At 44.1% G+C, this 23,221-nt stretch overlaps 2 protein-coding genes across 10 annotated transcripts in view; one reads left to right on the top strand and one right to left on the bottom strand.

Annotated features, from left to right (window-relative positions):
• LOC111249409 (lewis-type alpha-(1,3)-fucosyltransferase-like) overlaps positions 1-7,699 on the top strand; it is a 27,611-nt gene extending 19,912 nt beyond the window's left edge. The window contains exons 1-3 of one of the 6 annotated variants that reach the window (XR_015325976.1): positions 4,237-4,628; positions 6,133-6,248; positions 6,663-7,699. The gene's annotated coding sequence lies outside the window, so the exon portion shown is untranslated. Of the gene's footprint in view, positions 1-4,236; positions 5,354-6,132 lie in introns of those variants that run through there. The other 5 variants (XR_015325974.1, XR_015325978.1, XR_015325975.1 and 2 more) reach the window with 5 other exon arrangements.
• Positions 6,660-23,221, bottom strand: POSH (SH3 domain containing ring finger posh). Of its 4 annotated transcripts, none has more exons than XM_022803172.2 (3): positions 21,273-23,221; positions 11,690-11,787; positions 6,660-11,424 (listed from the first exon to the last, which is right to left on the bottom strand). In XM_022803172.2, the coding sequence occupies exons 2-3, from the start codon at positions 11,703-11,705 to the stop codon at positions 8,114-8,116; spliced, it is 3,327 nt and encodes a 1,108-aa protein (XP_022658907.1). In that variant the 5' UTR covers positions 11,706-11,787; positions 21,273-23,221; the 3' UTR covers positions 6,660-8,113. The 4 variants fall into 4 exon arrangements, with proteins under 4 accessions (XP_022658907.1, XP_022658908.1, XP_022658905.1 ...); XM_022803173.2 differs by having other exon boundaries at positions 21,468-23,221; XM_022803170.2 differs by having other exon boundaries at positions 22,021-23,221.

Raw genomic sequence — 23,221 nt, 5'->3', positions numbered from 1 at the left:
ACTCTTTGTTTGACAAACAATTTGCCATCAGGACATTTGAAAGGACCTGCGGCCCCTGACAGGAAAATGCATTTTCAGAAAACTATGCTATAAATACTTACATTAACGAATATAGAGCGAAGCTGACACCTCTAGCTCCAGCTGCAGCTATTAGCTGGGCATCACATTGAGGGTTTTAGTTGCTAATGAAAAATGTGTTATTTTTCTCGCCATTGCTTAGCATGCAGTTCGAGGTAACCGTTGCCCAAAGCGACAACAAACTGTACTTTTGGTAGACTAAGTTCATCGAAAAGCTTGATAAATCGAAACAATTATCGACGACTATTACTCAACATAACCATTTTTGGCCAAATTCTGCGGGTGTTCTAGGTTCGATCATATCTTTCAATATCGCAAACTTCACTGAAGTTCATTTTTTGAAGCTATTTCGTGCCAGTGTCGCTTGTTCACCCTTACTTGTAGGTACGTGTTAAAAGATATAACTTTTTCACTGTAACTATGGAAAATCTAAATCTTTTTCTAATGGTGTTTTTATAACGCCCTAAGTTATATTGTACTTACCGTACTTAGTTCAGCGTTTCCTCAATAACAAAAGCTCTAAGCGACATACCAAAGCTCAGTGTTTTCTAGGGGATGAAATTATGCACGACACTCACTGGCTGATCCCTTTGAAAACAGTTGATAACTTGCGATAAGTTGCGCTTGCTCGATCTCTGGCGATCATCGATAGGTGGCACGCAACCGTTTTGCGTGTTCGTACACAGACTAACTAGCTTTGCCATTTAGGTGCGCCTAACCGATCAAGGCGCTTCCTCTCCTGTTTTGAAAATTATTTTACCGCCAAAAATTATTTTTGGCGGTTTGTGTAGACATTTCCTCTGTTGTGATACCATCCCTTTGGGAAGTTGATGTTTTAGTAGCAATAATGATAACAATTACTGTTATTTAATGATTACTATTATTACGTATAATTATGTTGATGCGGAAGTTGCTTTGCTCATTATTACCAATACCATCATTATTCTTGTTACTAGTTAATTTTTTTCCCGCGTTGCTCTTTCGGCCTTTTCTATAAGCACAGCCACTTTTCCATATGCTCCTTTCGTCCGCCAGCCGTTTGATCTATGCTCTATGATTATCAGTCCGAAATCCGTCAACCACTTGATGACCTTCTCACCGACCCAATGCCTGCCACGCCGATCACCAATGTATTTGTAAACGATCTTGGTCCTTAGCGGTTTCCTTTGAAAGAGAACTGAAAAATAAGTTGGTGAAACTAACCGAGACCGATTATGTCAGCTGTTTTTTTTTCGCAACGAAGAGACGAATGTCCACGCACGATAGGATTAACGGTATACGAAAAATATGCACGAGAAAAGCTTCTATGTGGTAGGCATACTTCTGTTAATGGCGGGTATGGCCGAAATCAACTTTCTAAACATCAAGTACCCCGAGGATTAGTTGAACATGGCCTTCCGAAACTAGAAGGCTCCTAGCCAATTTTAGCAGACAACATTTAAATTATATTTTACTGTCGTTAGTCAGTTCCTTATCTTTACTCCTGAGCCACAAGTTATAGTAATAAAATGGCCGTTTGGTTCAAGTATCAGTTTTTTGGCAACTGAGATGTTCTAGGGACACTGCATTCGTATTAGTAGTTCGAGGAGAAATTAGGTATTCAAGGAAAAGACGACTAACTACGAAAAACAAACTAGATATTGTTTACATAGAAGGCTAGATCATGACCGAATTTTATACCATCCACGTAAATCTTGCGTGTTACGCTCATGACATCGTCTGGATTCGTTGCTCTAGCCGCTTACTAAGCTAAGCTCCTAATCATATGTTTGATTAATATCCTATTCAGCCCTTTTTGGGCAGCGATTTCCTGTCTGCATTAAACCAGAATAAAAGAAAACAAATCTTGTGGTTGGAATGAAAAAGCGCTCTACTTATCCAGAACGAGTAGAAGACATAAATCTTAAAAGGTTCCGCCGGAATCCGACTTCCTGTCTAGAAAATTTTCAAAGTGAAAATAACTCTAGTAACTCGAGAAAATGAAACTAGTAATTAACTATTACGACCATTCACTTATATGCCTAATCACTGAAAACATGATTCAGCTACTCTTGAGGAAATGGCCTAAAATTGCATTAAATTCGTTTATATATATATATATATATCAGACGTTTTCTCTAAGCACGTTTATTGGATCTGAGCACCAATGAGTGTTTTTTTACCGTATTCTTTACTTTTATCAATCGATCGTGAAATCAATGTTACAGTCAGAAAATCGTATAACAGATAAGATGATAGATATATGCTGTGTGGGGATCACGACGCTCCGAATCGTATGCGATCATTTTAAATAGAATACGTTAATGTGAGATAAGTAATGTAAAAACAAAAAGATCAATTTTTTTTATCATTGATATTTATTTTCAATACTATTTATGTTTAGATCGAAATATGCTGACACGTTATGAAAACTCACCGTTGCGTTTTGACAGAGTATCAATTTTTTATATGTTAGGCAGGATATAAAAAAAAGCCTTATATTTGTTCCTTGAGTATAAACAGATTTAGCCTTAGGAAAGTGGTGTAGAATAAATTTCGAAATTTAACACGTCCTACATCAGCGGACAACCTTTAAGCGATAGACTAAAAGAAAGAAAGTAGCGCCCCGATAGCTTTAAAAATCATGTGCGGTATCCCGAGAGCGGCACACCTATAAAAACAACGGTTAGAACGATTCGATATCAATTGAAACATGAAAAACAATCGGATACAACAATATTTTTGATAGTATTGGGTCTGATTCTTACGTTAAACAAACAACGAACTTCACGCTTATTTCAGCCCCTAAACTTCCTAGCAAGAACTTCATCTCGTATTCGATATCCCCTATAAAAATAATTGAGGTCGCCGTTTTGCTAACAAAATACCTTGCTGAAATATAAAATCAAAGAATCAACTTTTTATGCAACATGAAATGACCATCAGACCTAGGTCTAGTTACTGTTGTCTTCGTCCTTTTTTTTTTGAGATGTGGCTCGGTAGGTAGATACTTGTTCCCATTTTGTTCACTAAAGTTGTCTTGGAACATATAGTTTATCTCACATCTGCTTTCATCACAATTTTTCATTATTATGTTAGTCTATGCGGTATACTCCACCAACGTAATTATTGCCATATGTATATACAGAATGGCGCGCTTGAATTGAGAATTTTTTCTGTGCTCTGTTTTCAAGATTGTATCGAAACAAAGACAGATATTTCAACAATTTTTTTTTTGCACTTGGCAGAGTATAATTCCTGGCAGTCATGTTTATTCAGTATATGTAATACTACCATTTATCGCGATTACCGCTTCAATTCGGTTCCAACCAAACCATTCACGAAATACCTTGAAAATAATAATTCCTTGTTTTGCCAATAAACTTTCAATAATAACCATGTGTCAAGCGGTGTTGGCAAACGTTAAAACCCGTCAAAGTGTAGCTCAGATACGTTACGTATAAAAACTTGCAAATCAAGTTTGGGCTAATAACGACCCAAAAATCTCAAAAGTGCAAGGGCTCAAATCGACCAAAAAAAAATTTTAAAAAATCAAAGAAGGAAAAAACTGCCTTAAAAAAACTAACCATTGAGGCTTATTTGTATTACCTAATTGGTGATTTATATTCTATTTGTTTTAAGCTACGGTTACTTCCCGCGTAGAAATGGCTTATTGAGCCGATGTAATGAATTTTCCGACTCGTTAAATATGATGACTTTTCACACTACGGATTTTCCACAGGTTATATGAAAACTGCACAGAAATAATAAGGTAGATCTAAGGCGCAAAAAAAATTAGTGGTATTTTACCTTCGCTAAGATTTCAGAGACAACGCATTGCTGTTCACTATCACAAGTTTGTTGTTCTACTTTAGAAATAACGGACCCTTGTTTAGTATTAGGAGTAGCGAACGGACGCATGTCCGTTACGATAGCTGATTCGCAAAAGTGCTTCCCAATCTGAACGCATCACTCTGCATATATATATATATATATATATATATATATATATATATAATACAATCACCCCATGTTCTCTGCTTTCTAAACACGATAGACTTGGCATTAAGTATAGTGGTAATTTAAGAATCGCTAAGTTATAAGTACTGTTATTCTAGTAGTGCAATGATTAATTGCCTGTCATTTATAACGCATTTTACCTCCTGTGTTCCAGCCATCATCATCATCATCATCACGTAGTTGTTCTACTTAATCATAATCATCATGATCATTGTTATTGTTGTCATCAATGTCGTCGTCACTATAGTTCAACGCAGGACAATGTACAATATTATTTTCAGTTACACACATATATATTATAGTGTTTTATTTATATTCCATACATATAGCATTTCCTATATAATATTATATATATATATATTTTTTTTTACACGGTATGCTCGTTCATGGTTAGTTTGTTAGGTTGCGTTTATTTGTGTGTGAATGTGTCTTGGTTTTTTTTTACTTCATTTCATATATGTATACTAGATACTTAATTTTTTACCTTTTTAGCATAGATTTTTCACACGACTGTATTTATCCGTCATGGCTGTGTAGCTATTTTATCTGATGTGAGGCATGTTTTTACTGTTATTGACTTGTCTGTTGAGCTATCAAAGGAATGGCTGTTGTTTCATGTTATTTACGAGGACGTAACGTTGGGCTGTTTTTTTCGAAATGTTGCAACTGCTACACTTATACTATGATAGTTTATATCACAACAGGTATTATATAGTATATGCGTATGCCTGTTCGAGCTGCTATCAAGAGAACACCTAGTGCACAGAGCTACAAGTAAAGGCTAATTTTTCCCATGTATCGATAGTGTATTTATGTGATCCGCAAACATTTGGTTTTTCTTTATATTTTTATTGATTTTCTATTCGCTTGCCTATCCGGCCTGCAATAGAAAAAGAAACGCTTTTTTAGTTTAGCCTATTGCCGTCATTTGACTAGTTTCCACTGGAAACCGATTAAGATTATCTCAGTCATTGATTCGCGAGCCGAACATGAGATATTAAAACTACTTGGATACATATCAGTAAAACTAAGTACATAGTCTCCTTTTGCTATTTATCTAGTGTGTAATTTTAATTAATCTAAGCAGGCGGCATATTACAGAGCACTCGGATTTTACGAGACGAGCTAACCCACTTCAAAATTTTGTAAATTGTGCTGAGTTCCGGTAGCAATGAAATCTCTCCAATTAATTCCCACTAAACCCTTTTCAGTTTGAGATTGCCATAAAAATTGAATTTAGGTAACATTGCTGTTGACATTCTCGGATTAGCTGCCGGTGGTTATTTATTTTGCTTTTTGATTGTGATGAGTTTTTCATTAAGATGCATCTGCCAGTAGGTGTATCTGTGTGTGTGAATTTGATTCGAAAATATTCTACTGTTGTGTACTCCTCTACTTTTGCTGCTGGTAGAATTGATGTATCCAGAACATCTGCAGGCCTTGTCTTATATCTTACATTTCTTTTTCTATACATCAATATTTAGTAGAGACGATCTTATCAAAATACACATGGCCTACTGAAAATTCTAGAATATTTTCGACTTTTTGATACAAACGAATCGATTTCGATCATTGAAGTGGAGCTTAACTTACTAGGTTATTCGGTGTGGCCGTAAAACATAATGAGAATACCAAAACCCGATTTCACGTACTAGTTGTATATTCATTCCGTGCCTCACTCGGGTTTAAGCCAACTCTTGCTCGTAACATATTGAATGATAAAGATTTTCAACGATACTCTATAAGCAAATGTCGTCCATAGATACATATTATCGTTGCTTTCATCTTTAATCGTAACCGCTCTTTCTTGCCTTTTTAGCGCCACGAAAACCCATTTTTAACCATTTAGCTGCACTAATTCTGAACTGGTCTACACGTCTTCTGAGGCGCACTTTTGTTCCGTCGGATTTTGCCGTCAACTTCGTCCCCTTTTCCTTTCTTTCTTCTTTCCTTTCACGCTGTGATGTCTACCGATGCCAATACCTAGTGTTTACGTTTCTATCTGATTATTCATATATAAATATATCACCAAAATCGTTTTCTCTGATATTCCAGGATCTCAGACGAGGCTCTTGGCGCAACTGTGCGTTGATCGGTTCGTTGTTGTATGTCTTCATCGCTTGTGACAGCCGTTAGCGGCGAGCAGGATGCTCCTGTGATGTATTTTTCAGGTGCATTTTTACCTTACCACGCAGCATTTGCAACGTGACGCATTGTATTTTATCGCTTCTTTTTATATCTACGTACAGAAGCTCCCTTTCTGTGCCTTGTTTTCAAGAAAAACGCAACCGTGATAGGAACGTCGCTAACTCTCAGCTAGCAAATTAACTGAATTTCAGTGGATGGTCTGGTGTTTTCTATATCGAATAAAAGGGATCAGTGGGTTAGCTTATAGATCCGTTCAATGACCCGAACCTCAAAGGAGTTACAGCTTTTCGGCTCAGTTCAAAGGCCTCACCGTTTTATACCTTAACAAATTCAATGCAAGTAATTTTTTGGCTGTCAGCCTCTGCCTTAAATAACTCAAAATCAAATGAGTAAAGATAATAAATAATTTACCACTATTTTATACGGTATCTGAGCAGCCCCTGATGATCACATCAAAATCGGCAGGATAGGAAAGCAAGCCTATATGAGTTCATCTTGACCCGCTTCTTACCTACATCCTCACTCGTATGAGTCGCGTCACCCAGTGAAGGCCTCGCGTCACGCGTTGATCTCTCGTATGTGTTTCCCATTGGCGCTGATGCTGGCTCACAGATGATGCACGATCATATTATGTTATGTTCTTCTACATGGGACGCCACACAACGCCTTCAAACTCGCCAAGATGCACCTAACATTGTTTTTGTTGTGATGATTCTGAGTTCAGCAGCGATCCGTTGGCGAAGTCCAGCTCAACGAGCCATACCTGTACGTCCTTATGGAAGTGAGTCTATATGGGTCAACAGCGCTTATATTTGCTAATCAATCAATCAAACGGGATCAGTGCTCGTAATCTTCAATGGGAGTCCTTAATTTCTGGGTCTGCATCGTTTTTGCTTCGTGGCTCTAATTTTGTTGACAACATTAACTGGTGACCAGCGTTATGCCATTGGCCGATCTGGGCCTTTTACCTTTCTTGGGCTTATCCCCACCTCGCTGTATATGTACCATCCGTACAAATCCCTCTCGTGCATAGCCATCTCGCATCACAGTATATTTGTGGTCAGAAACCGCTGGTTGTATAATTTCCCAAATTTTTCTCGATGACGGCTAGCGGGTCATCACAATTTCAACCCTGCTGTAGCCTAGTGAACGTCTGGGATTTTGTAACTCATTTTTCCCCTTCTGTTCTGTTTTTGTTGACCGACTGGCCTTCCTGCGAGCAGCCCACTTCAGCAGTGCAGCTGATAAACCATAGAGCTGAACATTACGAAGTTGGTTGTGCATTTTTTTTCGGTAAGACTATCATTTAATAACGAGCACGTGTCGATAGCGTTCTCGACGTTCTACGAGTTACCAATCCCGGGTGATTTAGTCGCCGGTTTCATCGATGCTCTAAAGAAGTGTGAGATGAGATGCATTACAGCCGTAAGGCGACACGTGTGGTAATAAATAAGCTTAAGTAATTCCTTGTTTATTTGCTCGTATTGTATTTTTTGTCTATCCGAACCGGCTTCACCATTGAACTGTTGTTTCAGCTGCGTATTCGTACCTTCTCTAAGTATTATGCATTTACGTAGCTACCTAGCCACTAAGTGCTTTTGAAGCTACGTCAATACATGAAGGACGGCGATTAATTGTCAATTGTGAGTTGTTATCTTTTTCACTGTGCACAACAGGCTAAGCAACAATAATATTTTCGTTACATAGCAGGAATACCCGTTAGTATATATATAGTACACGTTGGAACTGATAGCTATTTCTCGCACAATTTCTCTCGAGCTCGTGGGGGTTCGGCCTTTTGCGCTCTTCCCTGTGGTACAATGCTCCTTTATCCTTTTCGCTTCTCATGTCTTTGTTAAATTTGCTTCGCTTTCCATGGTTCCCTACGTTACTGGGGTGGATTGAGGATATGCGTGGGCGGCGGGATATGACTTATTGCCGCATTCACGGGCCCACACTGGAACATCGCCGGAGCAGGTGGCAGTCCGCAGAGTCCACTAAAGCCGTTTACGCTTAGTCCTCCCAACTGACCGGCAGATCCGGCTTGTCCACCTACCCCAATGCCTGGCACAACGTGACCCTGTGCTATAGCGTAGTCGGCTGTGGCAGTGTGCACTGGCTCGGTAGACGCCACTACGCCTGCTGCTGCCGTTGTCGTTGTCTGCTTGACAAACGAGGCAGGAAATAAACCCGTTCGACCCGTCCTCTGTAGAGTTCCCTTGCACCAACCGTCTTCTCGTTTCTTGTGAACGTACACGACGTCACCGACCTTGAGCTCAAGTTCGTAATCCGAGTTAGCTGGGTAAGGCACTATACAGCGGTACTGCTCGGAGGCGGATCCCACTCCGACCCCGATGCCAACATTCCCTCCAACGGTGGATGCGCCGTTCGACGTTTGGCTGGAGACAGATGTCGGCACATCGGGAGCTACGCCGGCGCCTGGTTGTTGCTGCTGAGGTGGTGGGGAGACGCCCGCGACGCCAAGTGGAGTCAGCGGCGTCAACGGGCTTTGCGAGGGCGACGCCAGAGCGTCATCGAGTGACGCCGTTTTCTTGTGCAGGGGACCGGGAACCAACGCATTGTTACCACTCCCAAAGTTCGTTTCACTGCCTCCGCGACTGGTCACGCCTGAGGGTCCTGCTGGAGAACTATGGCTGCTATGGCTCGATGGGCACGAGCCTGAACGCACGTGTACGGGAGGGGAGTCATCGAGGCCGCTGACTCCACCTAGGCCGAGAGCAGGTGGAGGCGATTTCGATTTGCGCCGCGTTAACCGCTTCACGATAGAGAAGTGCTGCGCTATCACAGTCGACTGGGGTGTCTGCTGTTGTTGCTGAGCGGTCTGGCCAACGCCGATGGAGGACTGTAGGGGAGGACTTCCGCAGTGAACGTCCGTTGTCGCGGTCGTAGACCAGCCCTGCTTTAGGGGTGTGTTCGTCATTGACTGGCAATACTGTTGATTGCCCTGTTGAAGTCCACCCCCTTGACCGCACTTAAGCATGCCGCTGCCCCCTCCACCTAGAGCGCCGCCACCTCCGTTGACGCCCATTGATGTCGTTCCGCAAGTTAACGCCGATGTTCCAGCAATATCGAACGGAATACCGTTAAACGTGCTGCTTGTCGAAAGGGGCCATTCCGATGACCGTTGCATAGTGTTGTACAACGCGCTAAGTGGCAACTGGGGATTACTTCGCGGCCGCATTGGTGATGAGACACAGAGGTTAGAGAAGCCTTGCGCTAAAGCTGCGGCCGCTGTGACATTAGTTACCGATGGCTGCTGAGGACCACCCGCAGTCGGAACTGGTTGATAGGCAAACCCTGCAGCTGTGATAGTTGAAGGTGTGGCCTGCAGGGCCTGCTGGACCTGTTGGGCCTGTTGGCCGTTTTTGCCAGCGTGCTGGACATAGTTCCCAGGGAAGACGCCCTGCGCACCACTTTTCAGCGCGCTGCCCTTGAACCAGCCGTCCTGACACTTCTCGGATACCATATACACTTCACCTTTCTTCAACTCCAGCTCGTCGTCTTTCTGCGGCTTGTAATTGTACAGCGCCATGTAAAACATTGACGTGGATTTAACGGTCTGCGACGAAGAACTTAAATCAGCCTCTTTCGACTGTCGTGTATGCCGCCGTACCGTGGCATTAATCTCGAGTAGCTTGTTTTGACCATGTTGCGCAGTGGTATGAGTTGTCACTGGAGTTACTGAGGGCGGGCCGCCCCCCCCGCTCGACGACTGACACATCTTCGGCATCGCAGGGGCAAGCGGCGCTAGCGGCGACCGCAGCTCACGGTCGGAGAGCATCTCCATGGAGTGACGATGCTCACAATTGGCACCTGGGGCCGAACTGGATGTCGGTGTCACCAACGACTGCCCAAGAGCCGTGGTTAGGTTTAGCGCGGATAATGAATGTCGTTTGTTTTCTGTCACTATCGAGAAATCCGACAGTAGACCTTCCGGCGTTTGGCTACTTGGGGTTTTGGCACCTCCCCCTTGATCGGACAGGGACGAGCTGAGTGCAGGCGGCGCCGGCGCGACTCGCGAGGGCCCGCTGCACGTAATCATCTTAATCAGCTGTTTGGCCGCTACGTTCATTTCGACGAAGGATATGGGAAATATCCCTTGCCGATCGCCGATACGACCTTCGGCCCAGTTTTCGTCCACGCGCCGCAACACATAGATGATTTCGCCTCGGCTGAACGTCAAACACTCTTTCTCTTCCGATGACTTATCCGTAATCTGAAAGTCATACAGGGCCTTGGCCAGTGCCTGACTTGGAGTGATAACCTGTTGACCATTATGACCAACAATGGAACCGCTACCACCGCCTTGAGTTAGAGCCGTTGTGAACGGACCAAGCGTGACAACCGTAATATACGAGGCCGGCACGAAGCCTACTTTGCCTTTCAGTTCGCCCTGATACCAATTCACATCGATCCGTTTGATCAAATTAATGAGGTCGCCCTTCTGGAACGAGAGGTCGCTGACGTTCGACGACTCGTATGGATAAATAGCTTTGGCACAACAGATTGGATGAACGGCCGCCTGCGTGTAGAAGGTCTGGCCCGATCCCATTAACGGGAGGCTAGGACCGCCAATCGAGCACAAACTACCCGTTCCCAGAAGGAACTGATCGGAAAATACGGGCTGCGCAGGCACTCCAATTCCCGACGATTGTTGGCACTTTCGAGGCGTCTTATTCTTGATTCCCTCGAGGAGTCGCACAAGGAAAATGTTCACCGGCAGCTCGTCGACCTTCGTCTCAACAAGGGTACGGCACTCAGGACAACGAAGCTCGCCCTTTGATTGCACGATCTCCTGCAAGCACCGTTTGCAGAACGTGTGCTGACATGGCAGTACTCGCGAGCTCGAGTCGAGCTGCTCAAGGCATACGGAGCACTCGAGCAGCTCATTGAGAAAAGACGCGTCCATGGGCTGCGGTTGTTGCTGTTGTTGTTGCGGATGTTGCTGTTGTCGTTGTGGCTGGTATTGAAGCTGTTGTTGTTGATGCTGCAGTATCGTTGGTGCAGCCGAGACCCGTTGCGATTCGACGCACCCAACTCGAAATTGAGGAATGGCAGAGCCCACGCTTGGCGGGCCACGAAATGCCGCCACGGAATAACGGAGGGTTTCAAGCGCTCTGAGGCGCTGAGCGCCACTTACCACTTCCACCAGTTGATAATCATTTTTTTGTCGCTCCTCTAAAATAGAAGAAAAAAAAAGATGTAATGCAGACAAAAACGAGTACAAAGGTTATGGCAGTCAAACGTCACTGATTGCGAACTTAGCCAATGGATGATGGGTGCAACATACAATGGCTGTGACTTGTGTGTTTGGTAACATGCGTAGTATTTGAGAAATATAGTAATAATGACCTTACAGTCCTCTCCCAAATTATATCAGAAGAAATAGATATCATAATAATTAAAAAGTAAATGGTGATCTCATTATTATTTTGACATTTACCCCAAAAAGCAGACATAATGTGGAGAGATTAGCAAAACGTCATCCCGGCTGGTGACGAAACTCTACGCCATTGTGGAAGCCTAAAGTTTGCCGCCATTCTGAAATAATGATAAAAACAGATGTTAATGACGACTAGAAGAATCTTCCTGCTATTGGGTTCTTGCTGTAGTGCATATATTCAGTTATGCAGCCTATAACAAAATCTTTTAATAATTTGAAAGAAAAACAGGCCGAGTTAACATGTCTGGAATCAGTGTGCTCAAAAACAAACTCCTGTCGTTCCCCGATGGATTTTCTAAGTGTGCTATAATAGGAACATATTATAAATTCTAGTCTTTAGAAAGTTATTCAAAATGACAATCCCTTATGTAGACCAAACTTCAGTACTGAAGTATGTGCTTAATGTTCTAACGCTAAGTCGTGCTCTTATAAACCCTGTATTCTTCTGCCTTGGATATAAGTGCCGGTTACTGGTCTATCCTTGGCGTACATCAAACGCACGAAACAAGCATAAAGCCGCTCTCTCTATCAAACATCTTAGCGTTCCAAGAGCATCTGTAGTTTATCAGTGTCCTTCTTCACGTTCTGCTACAGTGCCTGCTTGCCTGTCCCTAGATATTTGTTTTCCATTCGCTTCTACGGGGATCGTTGTAACGAAAGTACTTTGTATGGTACGGGTCCTTGTAACCGATTGAATATTACTTAGTTGGAAGATGACGACAATGGCCTTACTGATGATGGCTGCGCTAGCAACAGGGGCTCGCCATAGATTAGTGGGTGTTCGTGCTATTGTTATCGTTGGCGTAATCACGGTCATAAAGTAGCTGTTGCATCAGTCAATGTTCAAAACTGAAACAACAGTAACGATATAGTGTTTCGACGATGACAACATGGCCACCATCAGCCGCAAGCTTCTCCACTCATTTTCCCGTTAGGGAACGAACAACACAGTGATGCAGCCGTTTGTACTGGCAAGATGGCACAGCCCCCTAGTTGAACAAACGAGGCAATAAGTAAACGACCGGCCAACTGTCGCACGCCTCAACGCTTCATTGATTTCTAGATGAAACTCAAACAGCACAAACGCGACTCAGAGCGCAAGCAAGCAGACAACAGCGTCTTTTGCGATTGCTAGTTTTCAATGAAGATGATGAGGCCACCGCACAATCGACTGTGACGATATATAGAAGCAGTGAAATAGATATGGAGTTAGTATAGGAATAACGAGGTCCGTAGATGAATTTCCATTGGCACGACGACAATGATCACAATGTTAATGGCTGATGATGATGGTGATCGTCGCGGATTCGCCTGATGTACAACAGACATCGCTAACTGATGTTCACGAAAAAACGGGCACGGTCTATTATAGTTTTAGCTTATTACGAGTGCTAGAGCTCGCAGGTTGTGGTGAGTATAAATAAAGGTCTAATAGAACGTAATCAGCGGGAGATCAGATGGCGGGCAATTGAATTGTGGGGAAATCGAATCCGGAATTTAAATTTAGACACGTGGTTTTTTCGATCGAATCAAAGCCTCGCAAGCAGGTAATTTCTAGTATAGCGTCGTAGTGTCGTGGTTGCCTACTTAATTTAGGGACACTTGAGGGTTTAGGTTTGAGTTTGACCTAGGTACATTTCATTTCCCTCTGATAGAAGCCAGCCCTCTGAAGTAATGCCGAACGATTTAAATATCGAATATAAACTTCGACACATTTATTGAGGTAGGTAGTTGAGGTTTTGTCGAAAATCAAGAACTGGACAGTGCAGTCTTTGTCTAATATTCTCTAGGTGTGAAAGATAGCTAACCAAAATGAAGCATCTTTTTTTTAATCTGTAGAACTTTGAGGATATCCTAAGTAGAAATAGTCCAGTCTATCAGACAGTAGCAGCCCTCGTAGGGCTGAAACTTCAGGATGGTTGCACCGCATGGGAGAAGGATCGCATAGAATTTCTAAGGGTTGGCTGATAAGTTTATTTGTTGATCCAAATCATTGACGGCTACGTCGTATATTTATAGTAGAATAATTTTCCACAGAAACTCGGTGCCGTAATCAACGCTGTTTCCGAGACAGTCTATTCGTCGTTGATTGACGCCAACACAGCGGGAGGAACAACCATCACGGCGACTGAGTGCAGATACGCTGATATTAGCTATCCGTTTTGTTTCTACGAAATCTCTCAATGATATTGTATGTCACGGGGTGCGTTTGCCTATTTGTTGCTGAGCGAGACTCGACACAACAGAACGAGCAGCGTAGTACATTCTACACCCTATCTCTTGACGGATATCTACCTGACGGAGGCACACAGACCACAAGCATACGCATGCCAAAACTTCCTTATCGTCAGAACGCTCACAAAATTCTCAGTGACGTTTATTTCGACATAAAAGAAAGCAATTCAATATATGTGTCGTGGCAAATGTTTCGCTCCTATCGCAGCTTACCTTGTCACATAATTTCACCACATAAGCTGGCTTCGTCGATTATGTCGTTCCTTTCTACAAAAGGAAAACATTTGGCTGACGAAATCAATCGCCGCTTGGCATGTAACTCTCATACTGCACCTTTAGATAAGATAAATTTATGCCATGGCCACCTTTTGCCATTAGATAATGCACCTTTAACACCTTATCATTACCATTACTATTAATATTCCTCAAGCGCCCTGGTCGATAACAGTCAGGAGGTGTTATTGTTTCAGTGCAAGCTTAAGCCAAAACTTGAACTAAGTTCTCTAAACTAAAAATCATGTTCTAAAGCCAGGCGCTCAAAAAGTAGACAATAATTGACTAAGATTTTCGTCCCACAGATCTGATTGAAGCCTTCTGAAGATACGTAAAAACAATAGTGTTAAGGCTTACTTAACCAGAAAGAGGAACCACGCTAAAAACATAGCTTATTATTCAAATATATATATATAACGCTGAGCCCAGATCAACCTTTTCTAAACGACTTTAATCACTTGTTGTCATGTTCGCTCGTGTGGCAGCGTACGGTCGAGCCTGTGCCCTTAGCGAACTGTCGTTACAAACATCGAAAATCGAGTTGTCAACATCTAGTTATAGAAAGCTGTCAGAGATAGCTTTCTTCGTTCAACTCACTATCAAAAAAACAATAACAATTGCTGCGTCTAACGTATCGGGCAAGAAGCTACCATTACGAGCTAGAGATCCGCTTAGACATTACAGCTCAGACAGCATCAACGGTGACGCTCCAGAAAGCATCGTTACTGCTGCTACTCAACGCACAGCTTCGGGTCATCACGTTTTCAGCTGAACACACACGTTTGTATTCGTGGGGCGACTGTTATTTTTATCTATTTCGGCATCGTTCTTTTGGTGTTATCGACAACAGCTGCTACAACCTCACCCAAAATCTCCAGGTGAGGCCATCGTATAAAAAAGAGGAAATGGTTTGTCCGCTGCTGCTGCTGCTGCTTTTTCGGAGGGAAACAAGTGAAAGGTCACCAAAGAAACTCCATCAAGCGCCTCTAGCAGCAACAGTAGGAAGCTATCTGTCCACAGAGGTAGATGCTGTTGCCGACTGTGAAGCCTGCCACCACAGCAGACGACGACGACGACGACGACACTGACAACAACAGCATCAGCGGCCGAACCCAACGAGTGAATACGTTGAATGCTGCCGATGCGCTTAGTTGACAGGGAGCAGCACAGTTCTGATAGGAGCAACGGCGCCAGTTGCGTTGTAACTCGCTCCCGCGAGTCGTTTCCATTCGCTCTCTCTTCCTCTCCCTCTCTCTCCCGAAGACACTCGGACCACTGGACAATAACGAAGATGAACGAAAAGGAGTCTCCGTCCCGTTTCTGCTTTGCCATCTGGCGCTCCGCCGCTGGCTTGGTAAGTCGCGGCGACTTCGGCGTCGACGTCGCAAGCAACGCAACAAAGCAACGCTGTATAACAGCCGGAGCGACGGGCCGTAAGTGGTGGGCTGGTGGCCAGCTACAAGAAGAAGAAGACCACGACCATGACCCGGGAGCGGCATGTTAATGTAACAGCCAGCAGTAAAATCATCGATGGAGCATGGCATCCACTGACGGCTCGTATGGAACCGATGTATCAGTAACACTCAAGATGCTGCTGGCTCTACCTGGTAACTAACGAGTCGGGAACAGCATCACCACATAAACAATAAGAATAGGGAATCCTGCAGTTGAAAATGGACGGTTCACGAACCCACGTATCGACTAGTCGCTTGATTCATAGATGACTCACGACGAGGAACGAATATCAGAAAATAGTGTGGTTAGGATAGCGAACAGCGGTGACTAGTTCGTGGGAGTTCGGCGATTGTCGACTCTCTGATTTGGTAGGATTGCCAGACGGAAGGTGGGCAGACGGCAAAGGGAAATGTTTTGCAATACGTGCATCTGTCAATATATGGGACAGTTAGTGTGTCGCAGGCCGAGTAAATGTTGCAAACGTAATTGTGCTATTACCAGTCAAACATCAAGGGGTCTAACGAAACGTTTTGTTGAACTAACTCATAGCTCGAGTAGAAATGGCGTATTCTAGGCCTGTTTTCCCTGACGACAGAGACGATACACGAAACGGAACACACGAAAATGATTACTAGTTTGCCCCTAGAGCCGACAACAGGCAAATTCAACACGTCGTTCTGTCAACATCGAATATTATTAATAATGTGAGATTCTGCTGTCCTCTACATGTACAAGTCTATTGAATCTAAACGGTAATGTCATTTCGTAGTAAATTCCCATAACGTTGTCCCTAAACGAATTAATACATACACCCATATATTGATAGGTTTGAGGGTTCGCAGTTTTCATTGAACAGTTTGATTTTGGGTTGTTATGCCCATCCTTACACATCGTTAGATTTGCTAACTGGACGATTTTCAAGTTTATCAGAAAACCCCGCAACTTTATCAAGCAGGTATGATCTAGGGGCGCATCGCAGCAATGTAATGATGAAAAACCAGTGGAATATAAATTCCATTGGTTTTTCATCAATGGGAAAAGTTCCATGAACGAAAATTAAGAACGAACAATCCAGAGTGACTAAAGATAGACGATCAGGTATTCGTTTGATTAATTATTAATTAGTTGCTACCCCGATCAGTCAATAGACCTAACAAACGAGTTCGACTCGATGTAACACGAGGTGTTTTCTAGAAAACAATGTCGATCGCTGGCTCTTTTTTTACAGCTTCAGATAAATCGTCCATCATTGTCTTCGATTGCGTACGGTACTGGAAACAAGCGGTTACCACTGATTGCTACCTTCACCTATTTAAGTTCACCTTTTTTTCGTCAATTCCATATCCGAAGCACGTTACGAACCGACCATTATTCCACTCTGTACAGTCGTGTATCTGACTGAACTAAAAACACAGGTAGGTGCGTCCTATACTCTCGTAGCGAAACAAAACAATTGGCAACCGTAAAGCTCTAATGCCGAATGACACGATCATTTGCTGTTACACTCAGATATCTATCGACAGATGAGAACAAATCACGCTACTGATGGATGGCACTAATGCTCCCTCTGATGTCAACGGTGTTGTCAACACGGACACTTATCGTTCTATTAGTTGTTGGCTAACGCTTCATCAAGGAACCGACATCTACTGCTCAGATATCATTGAATACCGCTTCTCAAAATACGCCTAGTTAATCGTCCAGGCTTGCAATCGGCTATATTAGGCGACGCTAGGCCGAAGCTAAAGTATCGTTGGCCTGACGCTCTAGCGGCCATTAATAGAGCGACCTGAAGCAACATTTTAGAGCCACATTGTGAGAGAAAAAAAAGTGCGGTTCTCTCAGTATTGTGTAGTCGGAGCAATCTGCTCAGTCGTCCCAACGTAAGGCTTCGTAAAAGCTGTTACAACAAATGCCGGTGAATCCGTTCATTCGTAGCTCACTTAGCATCGGCAGTACGCGCTTGAGACGAACGAGCGGTCCGTTGAACGGATGACGACGACGACGGCGATACCATCGCGGTAGCGTCAATGTCCATAGCGATGCGATGTTTCCCCCTTGCAGTTGATTTTAGCCCTTTCTCTCTGAATGGTTTCTCTGTCTACCGTTACTATACTCTTCTTTCTTTTAGATACAGATGTACATCTATGCTTTATGTGGTTATAGACGCTGTGGCGTCTGAAGTTGTCGACATTTAGCTCGGTTAGCTTATTTCGATTCCGACGAACCCTCTTGTACATTTCGAACCCTATTGAACTATAGAAAATAGATAAATACAGGTTTTAAGCTCTACAGCCGGCGCTACTTCAGCAAAGCATTGCTGGTTTAGACCGCTGGCTCCTTCAGGCATTACACAACATGTGATCACGCTCAGTTTAGTAACCAAACACGCTACCACCGCACCACCACGGGCACGAAGGTGTAGAAGATAGAAAAGTAAGGAATAGTTCTAAGCGGAGAATCGCTGATACAGGTATGGAGCAATGGAAACATGCAAACAGGCCCTAGGTAGATTTCGGTCGCCGGATTCATTTACGAACTTGTTGTCGTCGTCAGCGTAACGACCGAACCGTTTTACATATTGTCGTTTCTGCGATCTACAGTAGTTAGTCATACGCACATCCCTTTGAAGCACAACTCTGTCCATCCAATTCGAGCGTATAAACTCTGCGATTGTCGATTAGCTCAGACGCTCTGTAACGTTCCGGCCGTGTGAGCTGCTATAGCAGCCATCGCCGTTCAGACGTTCATGTGGGTTCATCGACTTTTCAGTTTCCAAAGCGAAAACGGAAATGACAAAAATGCGTTTTCGGCCGGCGACTTCACCAACGACAGCGGCCACAGCGTCAGCGGCTCTGACAAGCGCTGGATGAAGTACTCTGGCGTTGGGGCAGTCGCTAGCGGAGCGTTGAATCTTAGTGGGAGCTTTTCTCTGTCATCATTATCAGCATCACTGTTGCCGTAGCGGTAGCCCACTTCACTTGCTCCGCCCAGCTAGAAACGACGGCGAAGTAATGTCAGGGTCAGTAGCAGCGATATGTCGCAGACATTGCTGCCGCTATGAGCACTAATGTTCTGCCAAACGCTCGTAACATCGCCGAACGCCATCGGAAACCAACGATCGAGGGCCAGCAAGCTGCTCGTCACCAATCACCAGCTCCATGGAGAGGCTATTTTGATTTATCCATTGTATACAAATTGTCCTGCCTTTCTGAGGTCTCCGACCATAGCAGCAGCAGCATCTGTGGAAGACGCTTTGCTTCGACGGACACTGCGTTTCCCTTCCCGCCAGATGACAGCATCAACAGTAGCAGCTACACCAATACGTAACGCGGTACACTGGAAGCTATTGTAGTTCGCTTACAATCGTAGCATCGTTGTACGGCCACGGTTCTTTGCCGTTCGACAATGGCAAATCCAGCTTTAGTTCTTGTCTTTCTTCCTCAGCACGGCAGGTCTAGCTGAGTCGGCAGCGGTAACCCCTATTAGATGCAGTGATTTTTCTGCTCTTGCTTTTGCCCTTGGTGAAGAGGTAATGAACTATACGAGATTTGCTGACGATCTGTACATTTTTACAGAGTCTGTCTCCCGCTTTGTGAAGCCGTACATATAGAGTTACTCTGATATGGCCTTGCCTGCCTTGGTTGTTAGTTTTACTGCTACAGCGCCCAGTCAAACGAGTGCGTTTGATTATTCAATGGTTTAACCAGTCGCACGACGATGGGTCTAAGCGTTCATGTCCCTTCCCTGCTTAGCTCCTAGGCTTCTTCTGTCGAGGTTCTTCGTTGTGAGCGTATGGCATTCACGATCCGGCAAATAGTTATTGACGTCCATGAACACGCGTTGATGTCTGTAAACGTCGGTGTTTTATTTAGCCGTGCTAATTCAGGAACGGCAACAGTAGTACAAAGTATAATAAGGGTTTATGCATTCATGACGTGCGTGCACGCGTGGCTGTTTACCGGTATCCGTTCTCACGCTGCTTTATCAAAAAAGTGTAATCACAGAAACAGGTATAGCTCTTCTCTCCAGCCCAACCCATACCTCTGGTTTTTTTCGCTGCCACGATACAAAACTTGTTGACAGCGTAGCATGGCCTCTTTTGTGCGCCGTATAGTGCCCGTTGATTGTCAGAGTTACACGGCCGGGAAGTTTTAACACAATCTAGTCAACGACGACGATAATGATGGTAATTACGGAACGTTTTTTGCCGTTGCATCCCTTGAAAAAATGATGATTCCTAAAACGGACATGCAAGAGGGTCTGCTTTGCTTTATACACTACGCTATTCACTGCAACTCATTGTTTCTCTGTGTCGCGCCATATCTAAGATACATATATAATAAAATATATTCGCGACGAAAACATTTTCGTCCGACATGTTGTGATAGCTATAAGCGCAGCCTTTCAGTTCTTATTGTTAGTTCGCCATTTGATGCGATCGAGGTAGGCACACTGGCTCATCGAGCGTACAATAGCCTGAATGCCCCCCCCCCCCCCCGAAAGCTTTTGACAGAGCTGACAGGCTCGAAAAAAACACAACGACCACTAAAAGTAACAGTAAAATGTACAAAAATGACCAATGCGTGATGTTTCGCCATAGCCTGTTATCGTTCTACAGTGTCAATGACGAAGAATACAAAATTCAGCATGAAAAACTCGATCACTCGGGCCTTAAACATCGGCGAATGGCAACAATAACAAAGATTCAAAAAACCAGTCTTACTATTAACAACAGAAGTGTTCATTATTCAACACTGGAACAATATGAGAGAACCGCAGCATGGCTGGAAACCAACTAGCAATAGTCAGCCATTAGTTACTGTTCATAGCACACGATCATAGCCATTCGTAAGTGGCACGAGGGGCAAAAATGGGTCGATACCAGCCGCTGTAGGGTCATAGTTCGTCGTAACGTCCTTAGACAACATAAAAACGGCCGAATAATAGGCAACAATGAAAAAGTCCATGGTCGAAGAAGCACTGGTTGTAAACCAGCCCTCATGGTATAAATAGGTAGGTACATGTACGTAGAGGATTCAGGAAAACTGTCAAATACAAACAAAGTGAAGATCGTGCAAAAAAGCTCACAAGCATCTCACAAGAATGATGACGTATTTTTCTACCTTCGAGGAGCGGCACATTAGAACAGAATAGTGAGTGATGGGCAAAGGTTAAAAAAAGCTTGACTATCTTGGGCAATTGTGACACGAACAGGCTAACTTATCGATCCACTGGGATCTGTCGGATTTATTCTATTTTTTCATTTTAATTTACATGCGTTACGATAATGAAAAAAGTTCCAGTTGGAATTATCCACAGACATTTTCAACCATAAGCAAACCTTTCAACAAAAAAATGCGGCCCCTAATGATACGGCCTAGCTGTTTTTTTTTTCACTATGAGAAAAAAACAACACAACATCTACTGTAAAAACTGTTACGAGATTCAATAGAACCTAGCTTGAGATTTTAATCGGTTTTCATATGTAGTTTGTAAAGCTTAACTGGGCCCACAGCAAAAATCCGGGGCTCCTCAGTGTTTGAATGAATTAACAATGGGTAGCAATTCGTGGTTGTTTCTGACCAGAAGGAGCCGTCCAGCTTGATGCGACACTCACACTGAGAACTGCCCCAACACAGCTGAACATTACACAGTTATAAAGGAATGCCACTTCATGACGTCTGATCGCTCCGGCGGAACACAAGCCCTACTCAACGCTTTTCTGCGGATTTTTCCTCAGTCTGTATCTGACTATAATGTTGTTCTGCCATGATCTCATTCGACCTGTGTGGCTCCCTCGACGCTCCCTTACCGTTGGATGTTTTGTCGTATCGATACGTAAACGTTAACGGGTGCTTGTTGCCCCTTTGGCCCTCTCGTGTCGCAGCCATATAACCTTTTACCGTAGATATGTATATCTGTTGTCGAGGTGTCATTATTTCCACGTTCGCTCGGACATCCAACAGTGTGGATTGCCGTTGAACACTGGATCCTGGATGCGGAACATCTCGACAGGAAGACGGTAAAAACGGAGAAGCAACTAGTCCATAGTCGATGGATTATGCGCCATCACTGCGGCCGAATTTACGGCACAATGCGAAAAAAGCCACATCACCACGAAATAGCTACATCCTGCCGTTCCCACTCATGGTTCGCCTTTACTGCTACCACCCCCATGCGAGCGATGGTGGTGGCCGTCGTTATAGTTACAGATGGTCACTAGATAGCAAAAAACAGGTCGACCATTACCGGCTCCGATGAATAACGATGCCAAACAAACAAATAAACGAGCAGACAAATAAATAAGTAGGATCTACGAAATGTAGCACAATTTTCTAGTAAAATATCACGAAGCTCCTTATTACGTATATGTGATCCGGTAAGTGGATGCCCGATCCGCGGCCAGCGAAGACTCAACGTATGCACTGCCTGTTTCCGGTACGATTCGAGCAGTAGCTGTATAGACGAGTTGTTTCGTTCTTCAGTAGTTCACATCGGTCTGCTGGTGGTTGACCCGATTAATCGCTGCTAATGCTATATCACTATCATCCTGCGATTAGCCCGTATCACCCCACTCACTTGTGGCTTGAGCACCTTGCTGTCCAATATCTTCTTGCATTAGTCTTACGATCATCGAGCTATCCACGAATCCATTCGTCTACTACACATGAGGCAAACCACTAATCATTCAGTATTTTTCCCGACCAGTTCGAAACCGTTCCTTCAGCACTTACTAGCTGTAGGCCCTAGCTCAACGAGCCCTGCCGAGAACTCCACAGGACCTATGGGAGCTCGCTCGTTGGACCTATCCTGCACAGGATTTAACTTCCTCAGCCATTCGACGGGTCCTGGTGTGTGCTGGTGCAACCTGGCTTCTGGCCTCGTCACTAACTGCCACAGACTCGATGAGCCGCCGTAGCTTCAGCCACAGGAGCATCAGCGTTAGGAAGGCTCAGCCTGCTGCTGTTGCGGGAGCCTAGAGCCTGGTCCCTTTAGTAACTGGCTCCGTTCTGCCAGACTACCCGTCGCCTTGAGTCGTATAGGCTCTCCTGGCCTATATAGTCTTTAGCATCGGAAGGATCCGACGACGACTGCTTCAGCTGAAACACAAACATAGGAAAGTGAGGGAGAGAGCGCTCTTCGACGGCAACGGATCGGGGAATCCCTGTCGTATCCCATCCTCCCCATAGCCATGTCCCTTCTCTCCCCCGGAGTGAACTGCGAGTTGGCGGGTTTTCCGCCGTAGCGGCGGAGTTCGGAGTACTCCCGCTGCTCAAGCGGACGACAAACAATGCTAGCAGAGAGGTGCGGAGCATCAGGACCGCAAGCAGTATCCTCCGCGAAAGCTTCGAGCGACTTCGCGAAAATATAGTAGGAATATAGGAAAATGGTAATACGATGCGTTCGATGAAGTCGGTGAGGTACCTGACTTAGTGGCTGACAGTACCAACTGGGGGGAGAAACCGACTTGGCGTTTAACGGCGTAGGGCTCTGTTGCTCGCGCCTCTGGCAACGTTGAATCCTAGCAAAGCTAGAGATTTTTGCCGGATTATATATTGCGCCAGC

Source organism: Varroa destructor, unplaced genomic scaffold (genome assembly GCF_002443255.2).
Source record: "Varroa destructor unplaced genomic scaffold, Vdes_3.0 BEIS01000004.1, whole genome shotgun sequence".
Lineage (NCBI taxonomy): Eukaryota > Metazoa > Arthropoda > Arachnida > Mesostigmata > Varroidae > Varroa > Varroa destructor.
This window is presented reverse-complemented; position numbering and strand designations above follow the sequence as displayed.